The following is a 22,947-nucleotide window of genomic DNA, read 5'->3' as shown; positions in this document are numbered from 1 at the left end:
GTGTTTTTATTGTGTGTTTTGGGCTACTGCACTCTGGATGCCAAGTTATTTTGCAGGTGTCTGTTGGCAGAGTTGTGAGACGCTGGATGCCATTGATCGGGTTGGTGGAGTCTCGTATGAACAACTGCTAGACAACTATCTCAGCCGAGATGCTCCATTGATTGTTGTAGATGCCATGGACTCCTGGCCAGTTATGAACACAGATGATTTCTGGTTTGACAACATCACACAGGTTTGTGAATCTGTCATAGTCCTTTATTAACTTTAGCTGTAATGGATTACTATAATAAGCACAGTATTATATATTTCAATTGAGAAGTAGTCAACTAAATCCACACCAGACAAATGTTCCATCAATGTCACTTTATTTGGAAGTCAGTTATCATCTCTCTGCCCTACTGAATAAAACTAACGGAGACTGACTCAGTGTAAAAAAAAAAAGAGGACAGTGGGAGTGGTCACAGGCTTGTTTGACCCATTGGAGAATATTGTTGGATTGCCAAAATGCCTGAACTGGTGGATGCTGGAAAGAGGCATTAACTGCCCTGAACATTTCAAGATCTGGTATAAAGTGAGAAAGCTAGGATTATATTACAGTCCCCTAAGTCATATGGACTGCAAGTGCAAGATTAAAGTAGTTAAGAGGGGATGTAATGGAAAATGTAAACATTTATTTTAAAAAATCTTTACAGCCATATTTATTAATGTACAAATCTAAAATTTTGCATGTGTAAATCAAAAGATCTGTGTTTAATGGGAAAAAATATAATATGCAGGATTAATATTTTGCCAGAAATTTGAATTTTTAATTTTTTGTAGTGTTTTAAATAAAAAGCCATAACTCAAATTCTAATCATGCAATTAATCTGGAAATTTTATTGTAGTGTTCTGAGAAGGTTGTAAGAACACTGAACTACCATTAATAATCTATGGTACAAATTATATCATTAAGAGTTTTTAATTTTGCACATCCTAAATTAACTTTTTTTCTACATACAATCATCTAAAATTCAGAATGTAATTGCAGGATCTCGTATTTAAACAGTTCCTTAAAATTTCATAGCATTAGTGCATATAATTTTTCAGAAAAGGCTTCTAATAATGTAAAAAATGTAAAACAGAGAAAATGAGGTTCAAAGATTTTCGTCTCATACTTCTACATGTAACAACCTTGCCGCAATTTTCCAATCCTCCATACTGAAACTTTGTCCTCCAGGTTTCACTTCTCTCCTCTTTGAATCTGGTCTGCAGCTTGCGGTCTAGTGGCTAGCATTGCTACGTCTGGATCACAGGGTCCCGGGTCCGATTCCCAACCAGGTTGGGGATTTTCTCTGCTCAGGGACTGCATGTTTGTGTTGTCCTCATCATTTCATCCTCCTAATTCATGACAGTGGCTAGATTGAACCGTCGAAAAAAAAAATAGGAAATTGGACTGTGAACAAATTGGGACTTTGTACAGGCGCTGATGACTATGCAGCTGAGCGCCCCACAAACCAATCATCATCTTCAAATCTGCCTGGTCTGTATTTGCGGGTAAGACACTGATATGTTAGCATTTTTGTCTCTGCTCTCGTTGATCATGTAAAATGCTTTTCTTGCAAACAAACCAGGACCTATACCAAATCTTCTCAGCACTTCAATTCTGCCATTTTTCCATTATTGTAAATAAAACTGCATATTAAACACCTATTCTGATTACTCCAAGTCCACAGAGTGTCCAAATTAAATTATTGAGGCTTTCATTTGCATTTTCTCTCTTTTTGTGAAGACATTTCCTGTGTAAATCAGGGTTTGCAACAAACCTGGATATGAGCTTAATTGCATTCATAACAGGTTCCAACAATGAGTGTTTATGTGAATACATCTCATTTCTGTTGTTGAACTTACACCAATCATCTTTTGGACACAGATTGTGCATTGGTTTTTGGTCAGTGAGTAGCTTGTGGAAGAAAATTGCCCACACAGCATGCCTCATTGCCTCTAAATTATGTGTGTTTTATCCTGATAGCTCTCCCATGAAATACCCAAAGAGAACCAATTTCTTTCAGAGTAAGCCTGCCTCTTCCTCCTAGTGGTTTTCCATTCTCAAGTACTTCACCTTTTGTCTCTTTCAGCAAGCGACGAAGCCTACAACCAAGCCTCTTTTGGAGGTGGCCAATGCATTCCAACTTTTCTATTATTGTATTGTATGGATTTTTATCTGTTACAGCTTTGAATGAAGCAGTCCTCATCATCAAGTTATTTAGTATATCTAACACACTACTGGTCCTCAGATGTGGAGAACATCCTCACAACTGCAGCAATCTCCATGCCCCCACTTGAGCCACTATAATTTTTAGAGCATGCTACTGTGCGCTTTTCTTGCCACAGTTTCTCACTGTCTGGATCTATTTCTTTTTTGGTTTGTTTCCACCAATTCCTTCACTGCTTTCTTCATAAAAACTTGGGCAGTATCACATACAGCATTAGACATTTATTTATTTATTGTTTCAAATCTTGCACAAGGTGGAGGCACATTCAGAAAACCACACAAGAAATTACCTTCTTCCCTGCCCTGTCCAGGGCATCTTAGAGCATATGCTAACCTAAAATTGCTTTCATAGGTATCTGTTTCAGTTCTTTTGGTGGAGAAAAATGGAAATTCATTGCCTCACGAAATACAAATTAATTGAAAATCACAAGCTATTCCTACTCTTCTTTCTTCAACAACAATCATGCATTCTGTATTTTTACAGCTAACACATGCTCATGAAAACTTTATAGTCTGACAGAGAAGCTCTAAATCAATAAGTGTGAATCCAGTTGAATCCATATCAACATGATTCACACACCTGTACAATTCTCCTGTCCCAAGTTTTGATGCTGAAGCTGAGAGCTTATTTTCATCATTTCGAGCTGCTTCCACTTTTTGTTGGTAAACAGATTTCCATGAAACTTCTGTTTCCTAAACACAGTTTTTCCACCATCCAGTTTTCCATGTAAAGGTCTGCAAATTCAACATTCCACTTACTAATATGTGTTAATATTGTCAAAATGTAAATAAACTACATGCAAGAAAGTTTTCAGCCAGAGATATAGATGTCAGCCGAAGATATCAAAAGAAAATAGCCTTCACACTGACAAAAATTCCACTGAAGCAAGCAGTTTCCTAAATGTCAGAAATGATGGGAGTGCAGGGTTAAAGGCATTTCTAAAGCTGCTATCATGATAAAATTCACACACAACATAGATTAAACTGTGCAGATCAAGAAAAATAATAATCTTGAAAAATCAATTTTTTGAACCAAAATCCATTACATCCCTCTTAAAGCATGTGCAAAGCTATTTAAGCACTCGATCACCCCACCACTGGATTCTGCCCTTCACTTCAGTGATTTGCAGAGTATGGATATAGATTTAAATGCATGCATATGTGTACATATAATGTTCTTCAGCAACATAGTGTAAGGTGATTATTCACAATTCCTCTTTCTTCAGGTAGTTAAATGTTTTTGACATCAAGTAGTGTTAAGATTCAAATAATGAATCAAAAAGTTTAATTATCATCACCAGTAAAAATAACAATGATTCAATTTTACATCTATTCCTAAATCTACATCTATCATAGACATCATCAATGCAGTGGGACAGCAAGGCTTCCTCTTGACGCAGCTAAAGAAGTATGTCATGAAACCTGTAATGCTTCCACGAAACAAAACCTATGAAACCAAACATCTCTAGCATGGGGCATGTGGCCACATGGAAAGTAAGAGAAGATCCAGATAACATGCTCTTACAAGATGACAAACACAAATGCAATTGTGGTGCTGTATTAGCAAGATTATTCCAACAAGGGATAAGGGCAACTAGAAGACAGTGCGTACAGGAAGATAAATATTAATGCGCCAAGACATTGGAACTGGAAACTGTGGCACTTCTCAAAAAATCTGGCTTGCTAAATGAAGTTGTTAAGGAGCTATGAGAGAGAGCAATGGTTCAACTGAAACTTTATAGACTTCTCAGTTTCATGAATATTGGGTGCCTTTATGCCCCATTGTCACCAACATTGGTTCCCTGATATACTCACTTGCTAAATACCTGAAGGATATGCTTAGCTCTTATGTCAGGAAATGTCCACAACATATCCATGATGCTGTGGTTTTTGTTGGGCATCTTAACAAGTCCAAGCTTATTGGCCAGAAATTTGAGACAGACACAACCAATGTTTTAGGCATGTCTTGGCATCAACATACTTGATTGTTAAGTGATTACTATGGACAAACTGAAAAAATAGTCAGGGGGAGTCCACTTTTACCAACTGTCATCAGCATTTATGCTGAACATTCTGAGGAGGAAGCCATGGAATTAATCCAATGGAAATCTGCCTTTTTGTACCAGTATGTTGGTGACACACTTGTCATACAGCCACATGAAAAATACAAGCTGAATGATTTCCACATACATCTAAATTCCATACACTAGGACATCAGTTTTGTCATGGAAGCTGAAAGAGATGAAGTGCTCCCCTTTCTGGATGTCATGGTAAAAAAATGAGCACACAGAACTTTGGCCCACAGCATTTACCAGAAGAACATGCATACCAACCTATACTTACACCACCACCATCACCACCACCACCACCACCACATGCAGAGGAACAGGGTCTCAAAACATTGGTACACAGGGCTCACTTTCTCTCTCTGATAATGAGAGTCTCAAACAAGAACACGAAAATCTGAAAACGATGTTCTGGAAGAATCACTACTCAAAGTGACAAATTTGGAGAGACCTACATTCTACACTGACAGTAAAACAGACAGAAAGAGGAACCTCAGAAGAATGCAGCCATTGCATTTGTTCAAATTTGTGGCACATTGCACAGAAATGTGGAGTGAATTGTTTGTAAGTGCCAAGCGAAGGAGGTCTTCCACCAACCAGCTAAAACAGTGTGGGGGATGACCTCGGACTATATATGTCCAGAATCTATCAGATCTCCTGACAATGTGGCAAGACAAAATTAGGTAAATGTGCATACTGTTGAATATCGTTGCTGTGAATGCTAACAGCACATCAGACTACAGCAGTCTAACAACATCAGTTCGAAATCAATGCCTACCAGAATTACTTGGAGTGGATTACAACCATACTGGGGTTCTGATAATGGTGTCTAACTTCGGTACTGTCTCGTTCAAAAAATGTATCAGGATTAGAGTATGAGAACTGCTGATCAATGCTGATGGAGATATGCTGAGCAACAGCTGAGATGCGGCCAGCATGTATTCCTGGGTGCAAACTGTGAATGGAGTGACATGTTGTAAGGGGGTGGGGGGAGAGGGAAGGGATAGGAGATGATGGATGTGCCCTGGGTGCCAAGTCAGAAGAAAGGAGGGAGAGGAGCCCTATGCCACCTCCTAGGCAATCAGTTAAGCAGCTACGGTTTATAATGGCAAAGTGATTGCTTGCCAAAATATTGTGCCCATTATACACAGACATCCAGCTATTTACCTTTGAAATATTGTCATGAATTATGGCAAAAATATTTAAAAAGCATTTAACTACCATTTTCTCAGTGTGTTACATGCATCCTCTTTTTCATCAGAAAGTAATTATGATTTTTTAAAATTATTTACAGCTCTATCTTCAGGATGAGAAACTTGCAGATACTGTACCCTGCATCCTAACAACAAATTTGCGACCTGGGTCTTCAGACTTGCATGTAGTTCTGCAGAGAATACACAGTTTGAAGGTGGAGAAATGGTTTGTGCACTGGTAAGTTCCAGTTCATTCCACATAGTATGTAGATTTCCTTCATTTATGGATCAAGATAATGTGTGTGCAGTGCTCTCTGCCAAAGTGGTGCCACATAGAAAAACTATACCAGGCTGGTCAATAAACACATTTATTTAGGTTGGAGAGTGAGTGAACAGAATTTAGTCATTTTAGAACTTCGAAAGTAAACTGAAAAAGTAAAGATGAGCAGATAACACAAGTTTACTATGAACATTTCATTGCTCCTTATATGAGTATTTTTATGAAGTACTCAGAAATTCCCCTTGGAATTAAACAAACTTTACTCTGCAGGAATACCATGTTCCTGCACATAAGGTCAATATATGGATAAAATTGACTTAGCTGTGACTTATGTTGAAGTTTATACAAGCTATAACTATTTTAGTGATGAAGGTTCCGTCTTCTTCTGTGCTTGAAAATTATTTAGTTAACTCAGTTAAGTCTCATTCCTTTGTGATAAATTGTAAATATTGCAATGATGCTGCTTTTTTGATTTTATAAAGCAGTTTTCCCCTCAAGACTGCATTGTTGGTAGTTCAGTGCAACATTTATATGCAAAAATTTTAAATCGACATTGCACAAGGCCTCCTGGATTTGCAGAATAAGCCCATGGAGAAAGCCCTGCACACAACGCAGATACATGTACAGATCATCCAGTATTCCATTAATTCACTCACTCACTCATTCATCACACTCTTTACATGCCATCAAGGAGAACAAGCCATGGTATACATTAACAAAAGGAAAAAAATGACAGAAATGCAAACTGTTTTCTGAATTAACAGTAGACTCACTCTGTACTGCTTAATGCTCTTCATTCTCATGACAGCTAAATTTCATCCTGAAACCTGCTACTTTGATACAAGGTATTACTGTCTCCTCATTTGTACCAGATAGTTCCTGTGTATCTGCTGAGGGTAGCTTAATATGTACTTGGTAACAATGGTGTTTTTCAAAGAAAATGTTTACCTACATCGGTAGAAACAGTGTTATACCTAGGTACATTACTGTTTTGTCATGCAGCTTTGTCACACTGCTACTAGCCATGAAGTTAACAGAACTTTTAAAGTCTTGAATATAGATATTCAAATACTTTGTAAGAAAATTAGCTAATAAGGTGTATTTAGTAATTTTCTACAGGATTGGTAGGGGTTCCAAAAAACTCATTTTATTTTAGATGGGAACTTGTTGAATGTCTTCTCACCAGAGTACATTACTCTATTCTGCACCCTAAACCTGGAGGTTTGAGTCTTGTACTTTGATTGTGTAAGCTACAAATCAGTTGAAACTAATTTTTATTGTTGGCAACAAAACCTGTTAACAAGTAACTGTACTGGGAACTGAGTGCAAGAATTTAAAGATCATTAAAAAACCTGTAAGATGTACAGTTACCTATTTAACATGCTATTGTTACTGCATGATTTTGCTGAATAACCACTTACTTTCACTTCAGGTGCACTATCCATGAAGATAATTTCAAATATCAGGGAGTCCAAGTATGCTAAATACATTGCCACCTTTGTCTTTAGTTGAACACAATGAGAGATACTCCTAAGTGCAATAGATGCTGAACTCAGCCTATTAATTAGTTTACCCATGTGTTGCCTCCATTTTAGCATGTTATCCAACTGCCAGCTGCCTGAGGAATTTTACATGCTGTGTTTCTTTGAGAGAAATGCCATTAATGTCTTCTTCTAGTGGTAACAGGTTTGCTTGTTTGAAATAGCATAATATGACTCTTTGAGAGAGTGAGACTTAAAACTCTTAGCTGTGTGCTACTGGTAGACCTGATCAGCTCCTGTATTAACTGTTTTTGCTACAGTTGAGTTTGGGCCATTGCTTGTCATCACCAAGTGTAAAGTTTCTTTAATTATCCTTTAAAGTATTGGGAATGCATTTCTATAAGTTAGACAAGTGTGGGCCAAGTATCAATCCTTGTAGGACTACATGTATCAAGTTTGGGTTCAGTTTCATGGCTGACACTGTTTGTCCATGAGAGCCTGTGGTTTCTGTTATCAACGTAAGAGGGATGCCATCAATGCCATAACACTTTGTTCAGTAAGTTGAATTTTGTGATCCACACACTGGTGCAAGGTCACAAAATATATTAAAGGACAATTTTTCTTGTTTAGCTTTGCCAGTACTTCATTTGTGAGGTCTTCTGTAGCAGTCTGTAGCATATTCTGTACAAAATCTGATCTGAGGTGCCACTTAAATACATAGGCCACTTTCTTAAAAACTTCTGAAAAGACTGGAAGGAGGAAATGGGTGTAAGATTAGTTTGTTTATCTCCAGTTTTACATGTGGGTGTTTGAACAAAATATTAAAGTCTGTCAGGAAACATGTCCTGAGTCATTGATTGATCAATTTATGATTGCAAAGACAAATTAAGGTATTCTACAAATTCAGTAGGATATTTTAATATTTGCTAAAAACACTATCATAGCCAGCAGAATTAAAACTGTTTTGTTGACCTGCTGAATTTTGTAATCTTTTTAACTGTTGTAATTTTTAAACAGATGTCTGTCGATGCTGTTTGCAGTTTCTCCACAAATAAATGTAATGCATCTTTATCTGGTCATTTATTTGTAGATGTAATATTTTCTGCCACTGTGGGGTCAATAATTTGAAGAAGTCACTGTTTTTACCAAAGAAATTTTCAGGGGGCTGAATAACATTTAGATTACTATTTTTGTTCCCTTCTTGTTTAATAATGTTTGAAAGTGTTTGTCTTGTTATTAGCATTTTATTTTTTGAGTATAGTGCACAAGTTTCACCTTCTTAATAACAGCCTGGATTGTCTCAGAATACCGATGGTAATGGAGTTTCAACTTTTGACTACAGCTTGTCCTCCTAATTACATAAATCCCTCTCTTCCTACTACTAGATATTTTAATTCCAGGAATTATCCAACCATTTTACTTGATTCTGTTCAGCTTACTCTGGTTTGTTTTAGGAGAAAACAAGACTTAAAGTTCTCTACAGATATATTTAAGAAAGATTGAATTTTTTCATCAACACTGTCTGTTCTGTAAACAATTCTTCCCTGATTTCTCTGAAAATATTGAAATAAAATATTGAAATCCAGTCATTGTTTATGATACTGTTGTACAGTCCTTTTTCTATGGTATTTACCCAGCTGGTCAGAATTATATTGTTAATGTTTGACTATCATGGTCAGATAAACCATTGACTACTGGTATAATAACTAAAGCATTAAGAATGTTTGGTTAGAAAACAAACTGTAAATGGCTGTTACTTTATCTCCTTCAATCCTCATAGAATACTTTGCTATGTGAAAATAATTCAAAGCAAGAAAACTACTACAGTAGGCACTCTTGATGATCTGTACTACCTAACAGAAAATTAAAGTCCCCTCTAACAGTGATTCTCCAGTTAAGTGTGCATAACCTTATTAAGTGTTTCTAGCTGCATTTGAGGCTTAGGATACTTCCTGCTGGTAGTGTGTAAACTGTCAGTACCAGAAGTTTGTGTGGTTCTTAACCCACTCTTGTGGTGCAGCATTCAAAGGGCTGTTCAGTCAATATTGACAAACCTGAAAGATTTGGGAATTAAATCTGTTTTGGCATACTTCAGTAATATAGTGTTAGCTTGTATCCATCAAGTTGTATATGTTCAGTTTGTGATTTCCATTTGATGTTCTGAAATGCTGAAAGAGTCTGCTGAAAGAGTCTGCTGAAAGTTGATGAAAGACTGGCTGAACTGTATGATCAGTGGGATTAACTGGATGTTTTATAACCAAATCACTGACTGTATTTCAGCATTATGGCAGCATGCAAGATTGGGTGCATTTCATTGAAAATGTGATCCACCATTTTGCTGACTTTCAGTAACTAGTGTCTTGAGGCCATCCTGGAAGAAAAGTTGTTCTCTGGTGGAATTACAAATATCTACATCTACACCCATACTCTGCAAGCCACCTGGCGGTGTGTGGCGGAGGGTACCCTGAGTACCTCTATCTATCGGTTCTCCCTTCTATTCCAGTCATGTATTGTTTGTGGAAAGGAGGATTGTTGGTATGCCTCTGTGTGGGCTCTAATCTCTCTGATTTTATCCTTATGGTCTCTTCGCAAGATATACGTAGGAGGGAGCAATATACTGCTTGACTCCTCGGTGAAGGTATGTTCTTGAAGCTTCAACAAAAGCCCGTAGCGAGCTACTGAGCATCTCTCCTGCAGAGTCTTCCACTGGAGTTTATCTGTCATCATCGTAACACTTTCGCAATTACTAAATGATCCTGTAACAAAGTGCGCTGCTCTCCGTTGGATCTTCTCTATCTCTGTCAACCCTATCTGGTACGGAACCCACACTGCTGAGCAGTATTCAAACAGTGGGCGAACACGCATACTGTAACCTACTTCCTTTGTTTTCGGATTGCATTTCCTTAGGATTCTTCCAATGAATCTGTCTGGCATCTGCTTTACCGACGATCAACTTTATATGATCATTCCATTTTAAATCACTCCTAAGGCATACTCCCAGATAATTTATGGAATTAACTGCTTCCAGTTGCTGACCTGCTATTTTGTAGCTAAATGATATGGGATCTTTCTTTCTATGTATTCGCAGTACATTACACTTGTCTACATTGAGATTAAATTGCCATTCCCTGCACCATGCATCAATTTGCTGCAGATCCTCCTGCATTTCAGTACAATTTTCTATGGTTACAACCTCTCAATATACCACAGCATCATCCGCAAAAAGCCTCAGTGAACTTCTGATGATGTCATCCACAAGGTCATTTATGTATATTGTGAATAGCAATGGCCTATGACACTCCCCTGCGGCACACCTGAAATCACTCTTACTTCGGAAGACTTCTGTCCATTGAGAATGACATGCGGCATTCTGTTATCTAGGAACTCTTCAATCCAATCACACAACTGGTCTGATAGTCCATACACTCTTACTTTGTTCATTAAATGACTGTGGGAAACTGTATCGAACTCAGCAATTGGACAGACAAGCTGGCTTGAATGGATTTAGGACTAGGCTGAGTGGAGAGAATCTCTTGGCCTTTAGAAGACAAAGGGTAAAACCTAGATGGGTAATTACAGAGAGAAAAATGATACAGTACATAATGTACAGTGTCTTTCACACCAGTAGTGAAGGTATGGGAGTCAGTCAGGATGATATCAGGGAAACATCAGCTCTTGCCAATATTGAACAATGATGTCCTACAAATAACACTTAAGAATATAGCACAGATATGGCAAAGCATTTTTGTTATTTGACACCCACTTACTATATGCACACCAAAGTATGCCTCTTTCTCCCTGTAGGAATTGTAGTCTGTGCTAAAAGCTGCACATGACATAGCTCATAGACTAGGTACAATTTAATATGACATACTGCAACAACTAAGCATGGAGGTACATCTACTTCCGGATACATAATTCTGCAGGCCACTGTACAGTGCATAGTGGAGGGCACCCTGTACCACTATTAGTCATTTCATCTCCTATTCCAACAGCAAATAGTGAGGATACAACAACTGTCTGTCTGCCTGCCTCTGTGTGAGCCCTAATTTCATGTTTCGTACCTCCTTGGTCCTTAGGCGAAATGTATGTTGGCAGCAGCAGAATCATTCTGCAGTCAGCTTCAAACTCCAGTTCTTTAAATTTTCTCAGTACTGTTCCTCGAAAAGAAAATTGCCTGCCCTCCAGGGATTCCCATTTGAGTTCCTGAACCATCTCTATAACACTTGTCTTGTTGAACCCGCCAGTAACAAATCTAGCAAACTGCCTCTGAATTGCTTCGATGCATTCCTTTAATCCCACTTGGTATGGATCCCAAATACTAGAGCAGTACTCAAGACTAGATCACCGTGATATGGTCCTACTCAAGTCTGGATTTATCATTAAGTAGGAATGGGAGTGGGTGGACTAGGCAAAGTTCCAGGGGATCGAGTAATACAGGCTCCGACAGAGATAGCAAGTAGCACACCTCAGAATAGGCAACTCTCTCAACCCAAATAAGTGTCCAAGGTACAGGGTACAAGATCACAGTTGGGTGTGGAACATTGGAAACCAATGTCGGCCCTGCAATGCGGGGCACAATTCTCAATAATGATTTTGACAATGCCAATAATCAGTTGCCAGACCTACTGCAACCCAACACATACATACAAAAAAGGGGCTTAAACTGCAACATATATATATCTATTAAAAAAAATAAAACTATGTAATCAACCAAGTCACAAGCACAGAGTACAACTGCTAGTGGGTGTAAAAAGGGGGGGGGGAGTACAATACATAAGGAAAGAGCAATCTTACCATAAACTGGGAACTTAATGATACAAATGGCAGAACATCATGCCTCCAGGCACATCACCTCACTGCCCTTCTGGATGAGTCACAACCAAAACTGCGACCAGGCATGGCTTCCCACCTCAAAACGGCTCACCGTATGATACAATCCTGTTCGCAAAATGTGGCCGTCCACGCGGCCCACCTGCCAGCAACTACCTCTCTCTCTGAAAGCCACCAGCACTCGCACGCTAAGCACCGTGACCCCTCTGGCGATGTGCCAGAGGAAGGAGAGCATGGCTCACACAGTAGTGTCCCATGTGTGGCCTCCTTTACAGGTGTACCACACTTTCCCAAAATTCTCCCAATTAATCAAAGTCAAATATTCACCTTCCCTACCACAACCCTCACATCCTCATTCCATTTTGTATTGCTTTGCGACATTACACACAGATATTGAAATGATGTGACTGTGTCAAAGAGGACACTACTAATGCTGTATCTGAACAGTGTTTGTTTTCTACTTGTCCACATTAACTTATATTTTTATAATAGAATAATAGAAGGAAACATTCCACATAGGAAAAATATACCTAAAAACAAAGATGATGTGACTTACCAAACGAAAGTGCTGGTAGGTCGACACACACAAACGAACACAAACATATACACAAAATTCAAGCTTTCGCAACAAACTGTTGCCTCATCAGGAAAGAGGGAAGGAGAGGGAAAGACGAAAGGATGTGGGTTTTAAGGGAGAGGGTAAGGAGTCATTCCAGTCCCAGGAGCGGAAAGACTTACCTTAGGGGGGAAAAGGGACGGGTATACACTCGCGCGCGCACACACACACACACACACACACACACACACACACACACACACACACACACACACACACATCCATCCACGATGTCTGTATATGTGTGGATGGATGTGTGTGTGTGTGTGTGTGTGTGTGTGTGTGTGTGTGTGTGTGTGTGTGTGTGTGTGTGTGCGCGCGCGCGCGAGTGTATACCCATCCCTTTTCCCCCCTAAGGTAAGTCTTTCCGCTCCCGGGACTGGAATGACTCCTTACCCTCTCCCTTAAAACCCACATCCTTTCGTCTTTCCCTCTCCTTCCCTCTTTCCTGATGAGGCAACAGTTTGTTGCGAAAGCTTGAATTTTGTGTATATGTTTGTGTTCGTTTGTGTGTCTGTCGACCTGCCAGCACTTTCGTTTGGTAAGTCACATCATCTTTGTTTTTAGGTATATTTTAACTTATATTTTTCTACATTTCAAGTTAGCTGCCATTCATCACACCAAACAGAAATTTTGTTGGAGTCATCTTGTATCTCCTTACTGTCATTCAACTTTGACACATTACCATACACAAGAGCATCATCAGGAAACAACTGCAGGTTGCTTCCCACCTTGTCCACCAGATCATTTATATATATAGATAATAATAGCAGTCATACCACACTTCGCTGGGGCACTCCTGATGATGCACTTTCCTGTGATGAGCATTTGCCATCAAGGACAATATGCTGCATTCTGTTACTTAAGAAGTCTTAGTCACTCACATATCTGGGAACCTATTCTACATGCTCATGCCTTTAACAGACTGCAGTGGCGCACTCTCTGATGCTTTTCAGAAATCTAAAAATGCAGAATCTGCCTGTTGCCCTTCATCCATAGTATGCAGGATATCGTGCGAGATAAAAGCAAGCTGACTTTCGCAAGAGCAATGCTTTCTAAAACTGTGCTGATTTGTGGATATAAGCTAGTCAGTCTCGAGGAAATTTATTATATTTGAACTGAGAATATGTTCAAGGAGTCTGCAACAAACCAATATTATGAGTATTGATCTGTAATTTTGCAGGCCTGTTCTTATATACAGAAGTCACCTGGTCTTTTTCCTAGTCACTTGGGACTTGGAGATTTGCAATTAATGCAAACTAGGTAAGGGGCCAGTGCTGTGAAGTATTCTTTGTAAAACAGAATTAGCATTCCATATGGGCCTCAAAACTTGTTTCCAACCCTTTCAGTTGTTCGTCTGCACCAGGGATACTTTTTACTATGTTGTCCATTCAGGAGTCTTGTTGATGGTCCAGTGATGATCAATTTCTTAAACATGAAATTTAAAAGCTCATATAGTGTATTACTGTCTTCTGTTGTCACATGAGACTGGTCAATGAGTGAGTGGCCAGATGAAAGCCTTAGACTCACTTAGTGATTTCACATAGGACCAGAATTTTCTCAGGTTCTTGGACATATCTTTTCCTAAGATATGATGATGATAATTGGTGTATGTTTCATGCACAGATCTGTTCAGATGCATGAATCTTTACTAACCTTTGCTTGTTGCCATTTGTACGTTCTCTTTTGAACGAAGAGTGAAACACCCTTTGATTCCTCAGCATTTTCTGAATTTCATTGTTACACCATGGCAGGTGTTATCCATCCTTAATACATTTTTTAGGCATGTAGTTCTCCAAAACATGATTTACAATCTGTTTAAACTTTGCCAAAAATTTGTCTGTGTTATTTTACTATCTGAATGAGACACTAACAACTTATCTGCCTCTTCCAGCAGAAACACTCTCCTGGCCATCTTGACTGAATTATTAACTTTTGTAACCATATAATTGCTGTAATGACATCATGATCATGTCATCATGTATCATGCTGTTGGTAAGGTCTGGCCTTTTGTAGCTACAAGGTCTAAGAGATTTCCATTGTGTGCAGGTTGCTGAAATAACTGCTAAGGACAAGTTTAAGAAAACTTGTTCAAAAGTACTTCAACAAAATTGTCTGTCTCCAACCCCTTGCTCATCTCCACAATGAGTTCATAGATGTTACAGTCTATAGTCAGTATGTTGAAGTCACCTTCAACTAGTATTGCACAATCTGGGTATTTATAGACTGCTGACTGTAGACTTTCTTTGAATAACTCTAGAACTGTCACAGCAGAATCAGGTGACTGGTAAAAACATCCAACAATCCAACAATTAACTTAGTTTTGCCTACAGTTGTTATACACAACCAGAAGAGGAGAAGAAGATATTGTATGCAGATGGCATGACTATACTGAACAATGACAAAAATGTTGTAGAGCTTGAGTGAAGAGCATACATATCTGCAAACACCACAGCTCAGTTGCTCCTAGAATATGGATTTGTTCTAAACCTAAAAAAGACTACGTATACAGTATTCAGAAATAAAGAGAAAGTTGTGTACATGGGTTTAGAGGTGGATTAAACAGCACTGGAAGAAGTAGAATCTACTAGATTCTTAGATAGTACTGTGGAAAATGAACTGAAATGGAAACACCTTTGTCTGCAAGAACTTCAGCTCTGTCATATTTGTAATGTAGTTATCACAGTATGCAGACAGATGGCTTCTGTGCACAGTATATCATGGACTCTTTGAACCATATTTGCAGTATGGAGTGATAATGTGGGGAAATGCAAATATTCAATAAAAAAAAGCAATCAGCATCATATTGAGAAGAAAGAGTTCTGAAACATGAAGAAACTGTTTCAAAAGACTAGGCATCTTAACTTTTACATTCTTGTACATATATAAAACTGTAATATGTGTCACAAAAGATAGTTCAGAGTAGACTACAAATCCTAGTGTACACCCCCACAACACACAAGGGAAGAATGACATACGAAGCATACCCCACTAACTGACAATGCTTGAAGGAGGACGCCAGTACTCGGGCATCAAATTACTAAGAAGTCTGCTTAAAAACTGTGTAGCAATGTACATGGCAATAAGTTGTCAAAGAACCTCATAGATTATCTGGTGGAAAAGAAATTTTACAATGCTGAAGAGTACTTATCACATTAAATTTTTATGTATTGTTACTTATGATCAGTTATGTTAGAATGTAAGAAAAATGGTTAGGAAGTATGTGATAATGAAAGTTTTTTTTTTCTTTCTTTAATGCTGGACTTATGGGAAAACCTATCTGACCATTCTGGAGTCTTTAAACAAGCTGACAACTTATAACTGAAATTCCTTGTATTAAAAATTAGGTAGCAAAAGATCAACATTGTTTGTAGTGCGAACATATAATTTGTGTTGAAACAGATCGCTTGTGTTACTTTAAAAGAGAGTGATTGAAAGATAACCTTGTCTTGTGCAATTTTAATTTGATAGCAAAAGACTTTGAAGAAAAGACAGTGAAATTATGTCTAATATTTGTGCAGCTTGAGGTAGTGTGATTAGACTTTGCAGTCATTACATTGATTTATGTATTTAGGTTAGCTCATAAACAGCACTGATTTTATTACATCACAAAGTGTTAGTGTTTCCTAATACAACTTTGACAAATAAAGTGGTGTTCATTTTTTTAAAGACTTCAAACATTATTGTTGTGATTGCTTAGCAATCCCAAAAGCCACAATTTATTTCACTGTTAAGAAAGCAATATTAGAAGCACAGCCTATGAAGCAGAATTTCCATGGGGACAATGAGATAGCTCTAAAAGACATTAGGTATGCAGGTCTCTTCTCAAACAATGGGTAAACACCGAGTGCAGACTGACAGGATTTATTATTGCAGTTTATCCAATGTAGCGCTCAAAATGAAGCTTCATGTAATGGATAACTGATGGTATTAGCATTCCTAGATGTTGTGTTTCAATCTTTTGCAATAGAATATACCTGGAGGGAACTGCTACTTACTGACGGGAATGGAAAGTATTACACCATGACCATCTTGAGCACTACACAGTAAGGTCAACGTCTATTCTCAGTACAGTGGTAGAAGTAGTCACAGTTGTTAAAATTAAAAATAAAGTCTATAAATCTACAAATCTACAAATCTAATCATTAAAACATTACACATACATTCATCAGTATCTCTGTCTGTATTATTCTCTTCCATTAAAAATACTGAAAAAATGGATTGTACGTAAATGTGGCTGGATGACTATGTATTTAATAGGATGAGTCGTCATACTGGAACAAATTAAAATCTTTGTCCATACAGATTGGCTATGAAATGACACCACGAAGTTTCAATAATTTTCTAGGTATTATCTCATATGGCCAAAACTTAGGACAAGTCCCACAGTATACCAAGGCATATAAAACACAATATGTTAGAACATGATGCATTCTGTGTCCTAATCCACAAAGCTGCATGCTGATGGATCTTCTAGTACAAAGAGGTAAGTGTGTGTCACTGGGTACTGTCTGAAATGAAGGTGAGTGAGCACCACTTTGTCCCCCCCACTGATAACCGAGCTATGTGTGCCATTGTCAGCTTATTGGTTTGACTGAATGCAGCTTGTTATTTACCACTTCCTGCCACTGGGTCTCCACACAGCCATCAGCATGTGAGGAGAGAGGGTAGGGTGGAAAGGGAGCAACATTCTAGTGGACAATTGTTTCCCTGGCAGGTTGCTTTCATTGCTCTGTCAGCAACATCATTTCCTTCAGTCCCAGCAGAATACCACCTCTTTTCTCCTGTTGTGGGAAGACATCATCTTGCACCATATGAGCTATATTATTTGTTGGCTACATTTGTTGACTAACTTGTAAAACACTGAGAGTCTGAATAGACAAACTTTTCTAGTAGTTTGACTGCCCACAACTCTGCATAGCATTCTGGAGGTGACTTGGGAGGTAGATTTTAATGTCACCATGAGGGAAGATAACAGGGCATCTGCCTTCTCCTGTTTGGAACCACCAGTAAAAAGACTGTTTTCTGACACACACACACACACACACACACACACACACACACACACACACACACACACACACAATGCTTTAAAAACCACTGAATTAGATTTTCAGTTGTGGATTTGTAATTCTGAAATCCACGTGAGAAATGTCTGATAAATTTCATGGTTATAAGGGTTCACACTAGAAGTCTGTTTATAATCCATTCAAGTGTCTTTCCTGCACAGCTAGAGAGTGCAACACTTCGGTAGTTGCCTGGAGACAATATGTCCTCCTTTGGCTTTAGAAATAGTAATATAAACATTTTCTGTTATTGGGAACTGGTAATAGCCTTTAGCTGATCTTTTGTTAAAGAGGAAAATGAGGAGCATATATCAGAAAGATAGGTTAGACACCATAGCAGAGGGAACATTCATTGCAGTTTACAAAGCTATTGTCTCTATTGAGGTCCAAGTTAAGTGTGACAGTGAAATCGTACTGAAATGAGTTTTATTTGATCCTGTAGGATTACGGTCCATGTGCGTGGGTTTGAATGGCATAGTGGTCCAGCTGGAGGACTATTGGTCAGCTTCGATGTGGTATCGCTGTTTACCATGGTTCCACTTAATGATGTACTGGAACAGCTTGATCGAATTTTTCCTGCCAATATTTCAGAACTGTCTGTGTTGTTTGACAATTACGTACTTCAAGTGGAATGAACAGTTTTATGAGCAAACGGATGGCGTGGCTATGGAAAGCCCCCTAAGTCCCGTAATTGCAATCTTTTTATGGATAAATTCGAAGAACTGGCCTTAGGTACTGCCAGCAGAAAAAACAAATGTATGGTTCCTATACATGGATGACACGTTTGTACTGTGGAGACATGGCAGGGAGGAACTAAGCCGGTTCCACGAACATCTGAATAGTATAAACTCGAAAATTCAGTTTACAATGGAGGAGGAGGTAGATGGCAAATTACATTTCCTCGATGTGCTGGTTTTTAGAAACAAAAATGGTAGTTTGGGCCACTCAGTATACTGCAAACCCATGCACATGGACTGTTGTTTGCACCGGGATTCGAACCCCCACCCACAACAGAAGCGGGGTGTTATCAAGACATTTGCGGACAGAGCTAGAAATATTTGTGAACCTGAGTTGCTCAACACAGAGATGGAACATCTCCACAATGCACTAATGAAGAACGGATATTTGTCTGCTGAAATAAAACATGCGTTGAGAGAGCCACGCAGAAATCATAGTGACATACAGGCTACTGCAAAATCTAAGGTTTTCCTGCCATTTGTTAAAAATGTAAAGGAAAGAATAGGGAGGATCTTGATAAAGTGGAATACTACCGTAAATTACAAGCCCACCAGGAAGATACAGGAATACCTTAAGCCTGCCAAGGATGCTCACAAACCATTGGAAAAAGCTGGAGTGTATAGGATCCCATGCAGCTGTGGAGATGTTTATGTGGGTACCACTAAAAGAACTGTTTAAAAACGTTTGGAAGAGCACAAGAGCAATTGTAGGAGAGGAGAAACAGAACAATCAGCTGTTGCGGAGCATACTTTGCAGCCAGGGAACCACCATATTTGTTTTGAGGAGACACAAGTACTAGCTGCCAAAAGTGGATATTACGAAAGAATCCACAGGCAGGCAATCAAAATCGCTAAACACCCTAATAATTTCAATCGAAAGGAGGAGGGCGTGAAATTAAACAGTATATGGATACTGGTGTTAAAGAAGATGTGTACCAGCCATCCACTACTGGGTGATGGCAACGGCGATCGATAGCAGCAGACAGCGGCCAATTGCACTGACGTTTTCAAAACACGTGACGTCACGCCATGGCATGGAGCGCATGGACACGGAATTCAGTGGCAGTCAGTAGCAAGCCAGAGGATGTGGTGGACCTTCCATCGAGCTACAGACCCCCTTGAAGATGTCTCCCACAGATGGGGATGAAACTTTGGGAATTGAGATGAAATTCATCAACTGACTACAGCATGACAGCCCGAATAGTCATAATGGACATGACATTTCCTGTGAAAGTCTACATTTTAGTATGTTCAGTACTATGACAGAATTATCTGTAAAATAATAATAATAATAATAATAAAATAATAATAATAATAATAATAATAATAATAAGAGACACATGTGTTAGACATAGAAGAGAAATTTCAGCTGACATATATAGAATACAAAGACACAAATACAGACATTAGACCATTCCTGCATAGACCGCCAAATAACCCACAAGTCGAAACAACAATAAAAACTATCAACACAATCATACACAACAAAATAAATGAAAACACAACTATGGAAGAGTTACAACTACTGGTTTATGTAGGAGCACTCACTACACTAAATATACACACTAGGCAGAGATCAGAACAAACCAACACACAGAAGAAACCCACAAAACCAGCATGGCAACACAGGCTACAGATCAGAATAGAAAAACTGAGAAAAGACATCGGACAGCTAACACAATTTATAAGAAATGAAATATCAGACAAAAAACGAAAAAGGTTAGGTAAAATCTCACAACAAGAAGCAATAGAGCAATTAGATGAAAAAAAGCAGAAATTGCAAGCATTGGCCAAACGACTTAGAAGATACAAAAAAAGTGAAAATAGAAGGAAACAAAACCAAACATTCAACACAAACCAAAAGAGATTTTACCAAACAATGGATAACACACACATTAAAATAGACAATCCACCAAACATAACAGACATGGAACACTTCTGGAGCAGCATATGGTCAAACCCAGTACAACATAACAGGCATGCACGGTGGATACAAGCAGAAACAGACACATACAAGATGATACCACAAATGCCTGAAGTGATAATTTTGCAACATGAAGTCACCCGAGCAATTAATTCTACACACAATTGGAAAGCCCCTGGAAATGATAAAATAGCAAATTACTGGCTAAAGAAGTTCACCTCAACACATTCACATCTAACTAAATTATTTAACAGTTACATTGCAGACCCATACACATTCCCTGATACACTTGCACATGGAATAACCTATCTGAAACCTAAAGATCAAGCAGACACAGCAAACCCAGCTAAATATCGCCCCATAACATGCCTACCAACAATATACAAAATATTAACTTCAGTCATCACACAGAAATTAATGACACATACAACACAGAACAAAATTATAAATGAAGAACAAAAAGGCTGCTGCAAAGGAGCACGAGGATGTAAAGAGCAACTGATAATAGATACAGAGGTGACATATCAAGCGAAAACTAAACAAAGGTCCCTACACTACGCATACATTGATTACCAAAAAGCCTTTGATAGTGTACCCCACTCATGGTTACTACAGATATTGGAAATATACAAAGTAGATCCTAAATTGATACAGTTTCTAAACACAGTAATGAAAAACTGGAAAACCACACTTAATATCCAAACAAATTCAGATAACATCACATCACAGCCAATACAGATTAAGCGTGGAATATACCAAGGAGACTCATTAAGTCCTTTCTGGTTCTGTCTTGCTCTGAACCCACTATCCAACATGCTAAATAATACAAATTATGGATACAATATTACTGGAACATACCCACACAAAATCACACATTTGCTATACATGGATGATCTAAAACTACTGGCAGCAACAAATCAACAACTCAACCAATTACTAAAGATAACAGAAGTATTCAGCAATGATATAAATATGTCTTTTGGAACAGACAAATGTAAGAAAAATAGCATAGTCAAGGGCAAACACACTAAACAAGAAGATTACATATTGGATAACCACAGCGACTGCATAGAAGCGATGGAAAAAACAGATGCCTATAAATACCTAGGATACAGACAAAAAATAGGAATAGATAATACAAATATTAAAGAAGAACTAAAAGAAAAATATAGACAAAGACTAACAAAAATACTGAAAACAGAATTGACAGCAAGAAACAAGACAAAAGCTATAAATACTTATGCTATACCAGTATTGACCTACTCATTTGGAGTAGTGAAATGGAGTGACACAGACCTAGAAGCACTCAATACACTTACACGATCACAATGCCACAAATATAGAATACATCACATACATTCAGCAACAGAAAGATTCACATTAAGCAGAAAGGAAGGTGGAAGGGGATTTATAGATATAAAAAACCTACATTATGGACAGGTAGACAATTTAAGAAAATTCTTTCTAGAACGAGCAGAAACTAGCAAAATACACAAAGCAATCACTCATATAAATACATCAGCTACACCATTGCAATTTCATAACCACTTCTACAACCCTTTAGATCACATAACATCAACAGATACAAAGAAAGTAAATTGGAAAAAGAAAACACTACACGGCAAGCACCCGTATCATCTAACACAGCCACACATAGATCAAGACGCATCCAACACATGGCTAAGAAACGGCAATATATACAGTGAGACGGAAGGATTCATGATCGCAATACAGGATCAAACAATAAACACCAGATATTACAGCAAGCATATTATTAAAGATCCCAATACCACAACAGATAAATGCAGACTTTGCAAACAACAAATAGAAACAGTAGATCACATCACAAGCGGATGTACAATACTAGCAAATACAGAATACCCCAGAAGACATGACAATGTAGCAAAAATAATACATCAACAACTTGCCATAAAACATAAACTAATAAAACAACACGTTCCCACATACAAGTACATACCACAAAATGTACTGGAGAATGATGAATACAAATTATACTGGAACAGAACGATTATAACAGATAAAACACCACCACATAACAAGCCTGACATCATACTCACCAATAAAAAGAAGAAATTAACACAACTAATTGAAATATCCATACCCAACACAACAAATATACAGAAGAAAACAGGAGAAAAAATTGAAAAATACATCCAACTGGCTGAGGAAGTCAAGGACATGTGGCATCAGGATAAAGTCGACATTATCCCAATTATACTATCAACTACAGGAGTCATACCTCACAATATCCACCAGTACATCAATGCAATACAGCTACATCCAAACATATATATACAACTACAAAAATCTGTAATTATTGATACATGTTCAATTACCCGAAAGTTCCTAAATGCAATATAACATATACCATACAGTTACAAGGAAGTCACGCTTGACCGAGGTCCGCGTCACGTTCCATTTTTAACCAGACTTAAGTCTGAGAAAAAAAAGTCAACAATAATAATAATAATAATAATAA

General features: G+C 38.1%; 1 protein-coding gene across 1 annotated transcript in view; it reads left to right on the top strand.

Moving 5' to 3' along the window:
- Nucleotides 1–22,947, top strand: part of LOC126100432 (uncharacterized) — an 84,213-nt gene that overhangs the window by 32,346 nt on the left and 28,920 nt on the right. The window contains exons 3-4 of the mRNA XM_049911037.1: nucleotides 71–232; nucleotides 5,612–5,748. Of these exons, the coding sequence (XP_049766994.1) occupies nucleotides 71–232; nucleotides 5,612–5,748 (299 nt within the window). The remainder of the gene's footprint in view (nucleotides 1–70; nucleotides 233–5,611; nucleotides 5,749–22,947) is intronic.

The sequence above is a fragment of the Schistocerca cancellata genome, chromosome 9, assembly GCF_023864275.1.
Source record: "Schistocerca cancellata isolate TAMUIC-IGC-003103 chromosome 9, iqSchCanc2.1, whole genome shotgun sequence".
Lineage (NCBI taxonomy): Eukaryota > Metazoa > Arthropoda > Insecta > Orthoptera > Acrididae > Schistocerca > Schistocerca cancellata.
Note: the sequence above shows the minus strand (reverse complement) of the source record. Positions and strands in the feature narration are given on the sequence as shown.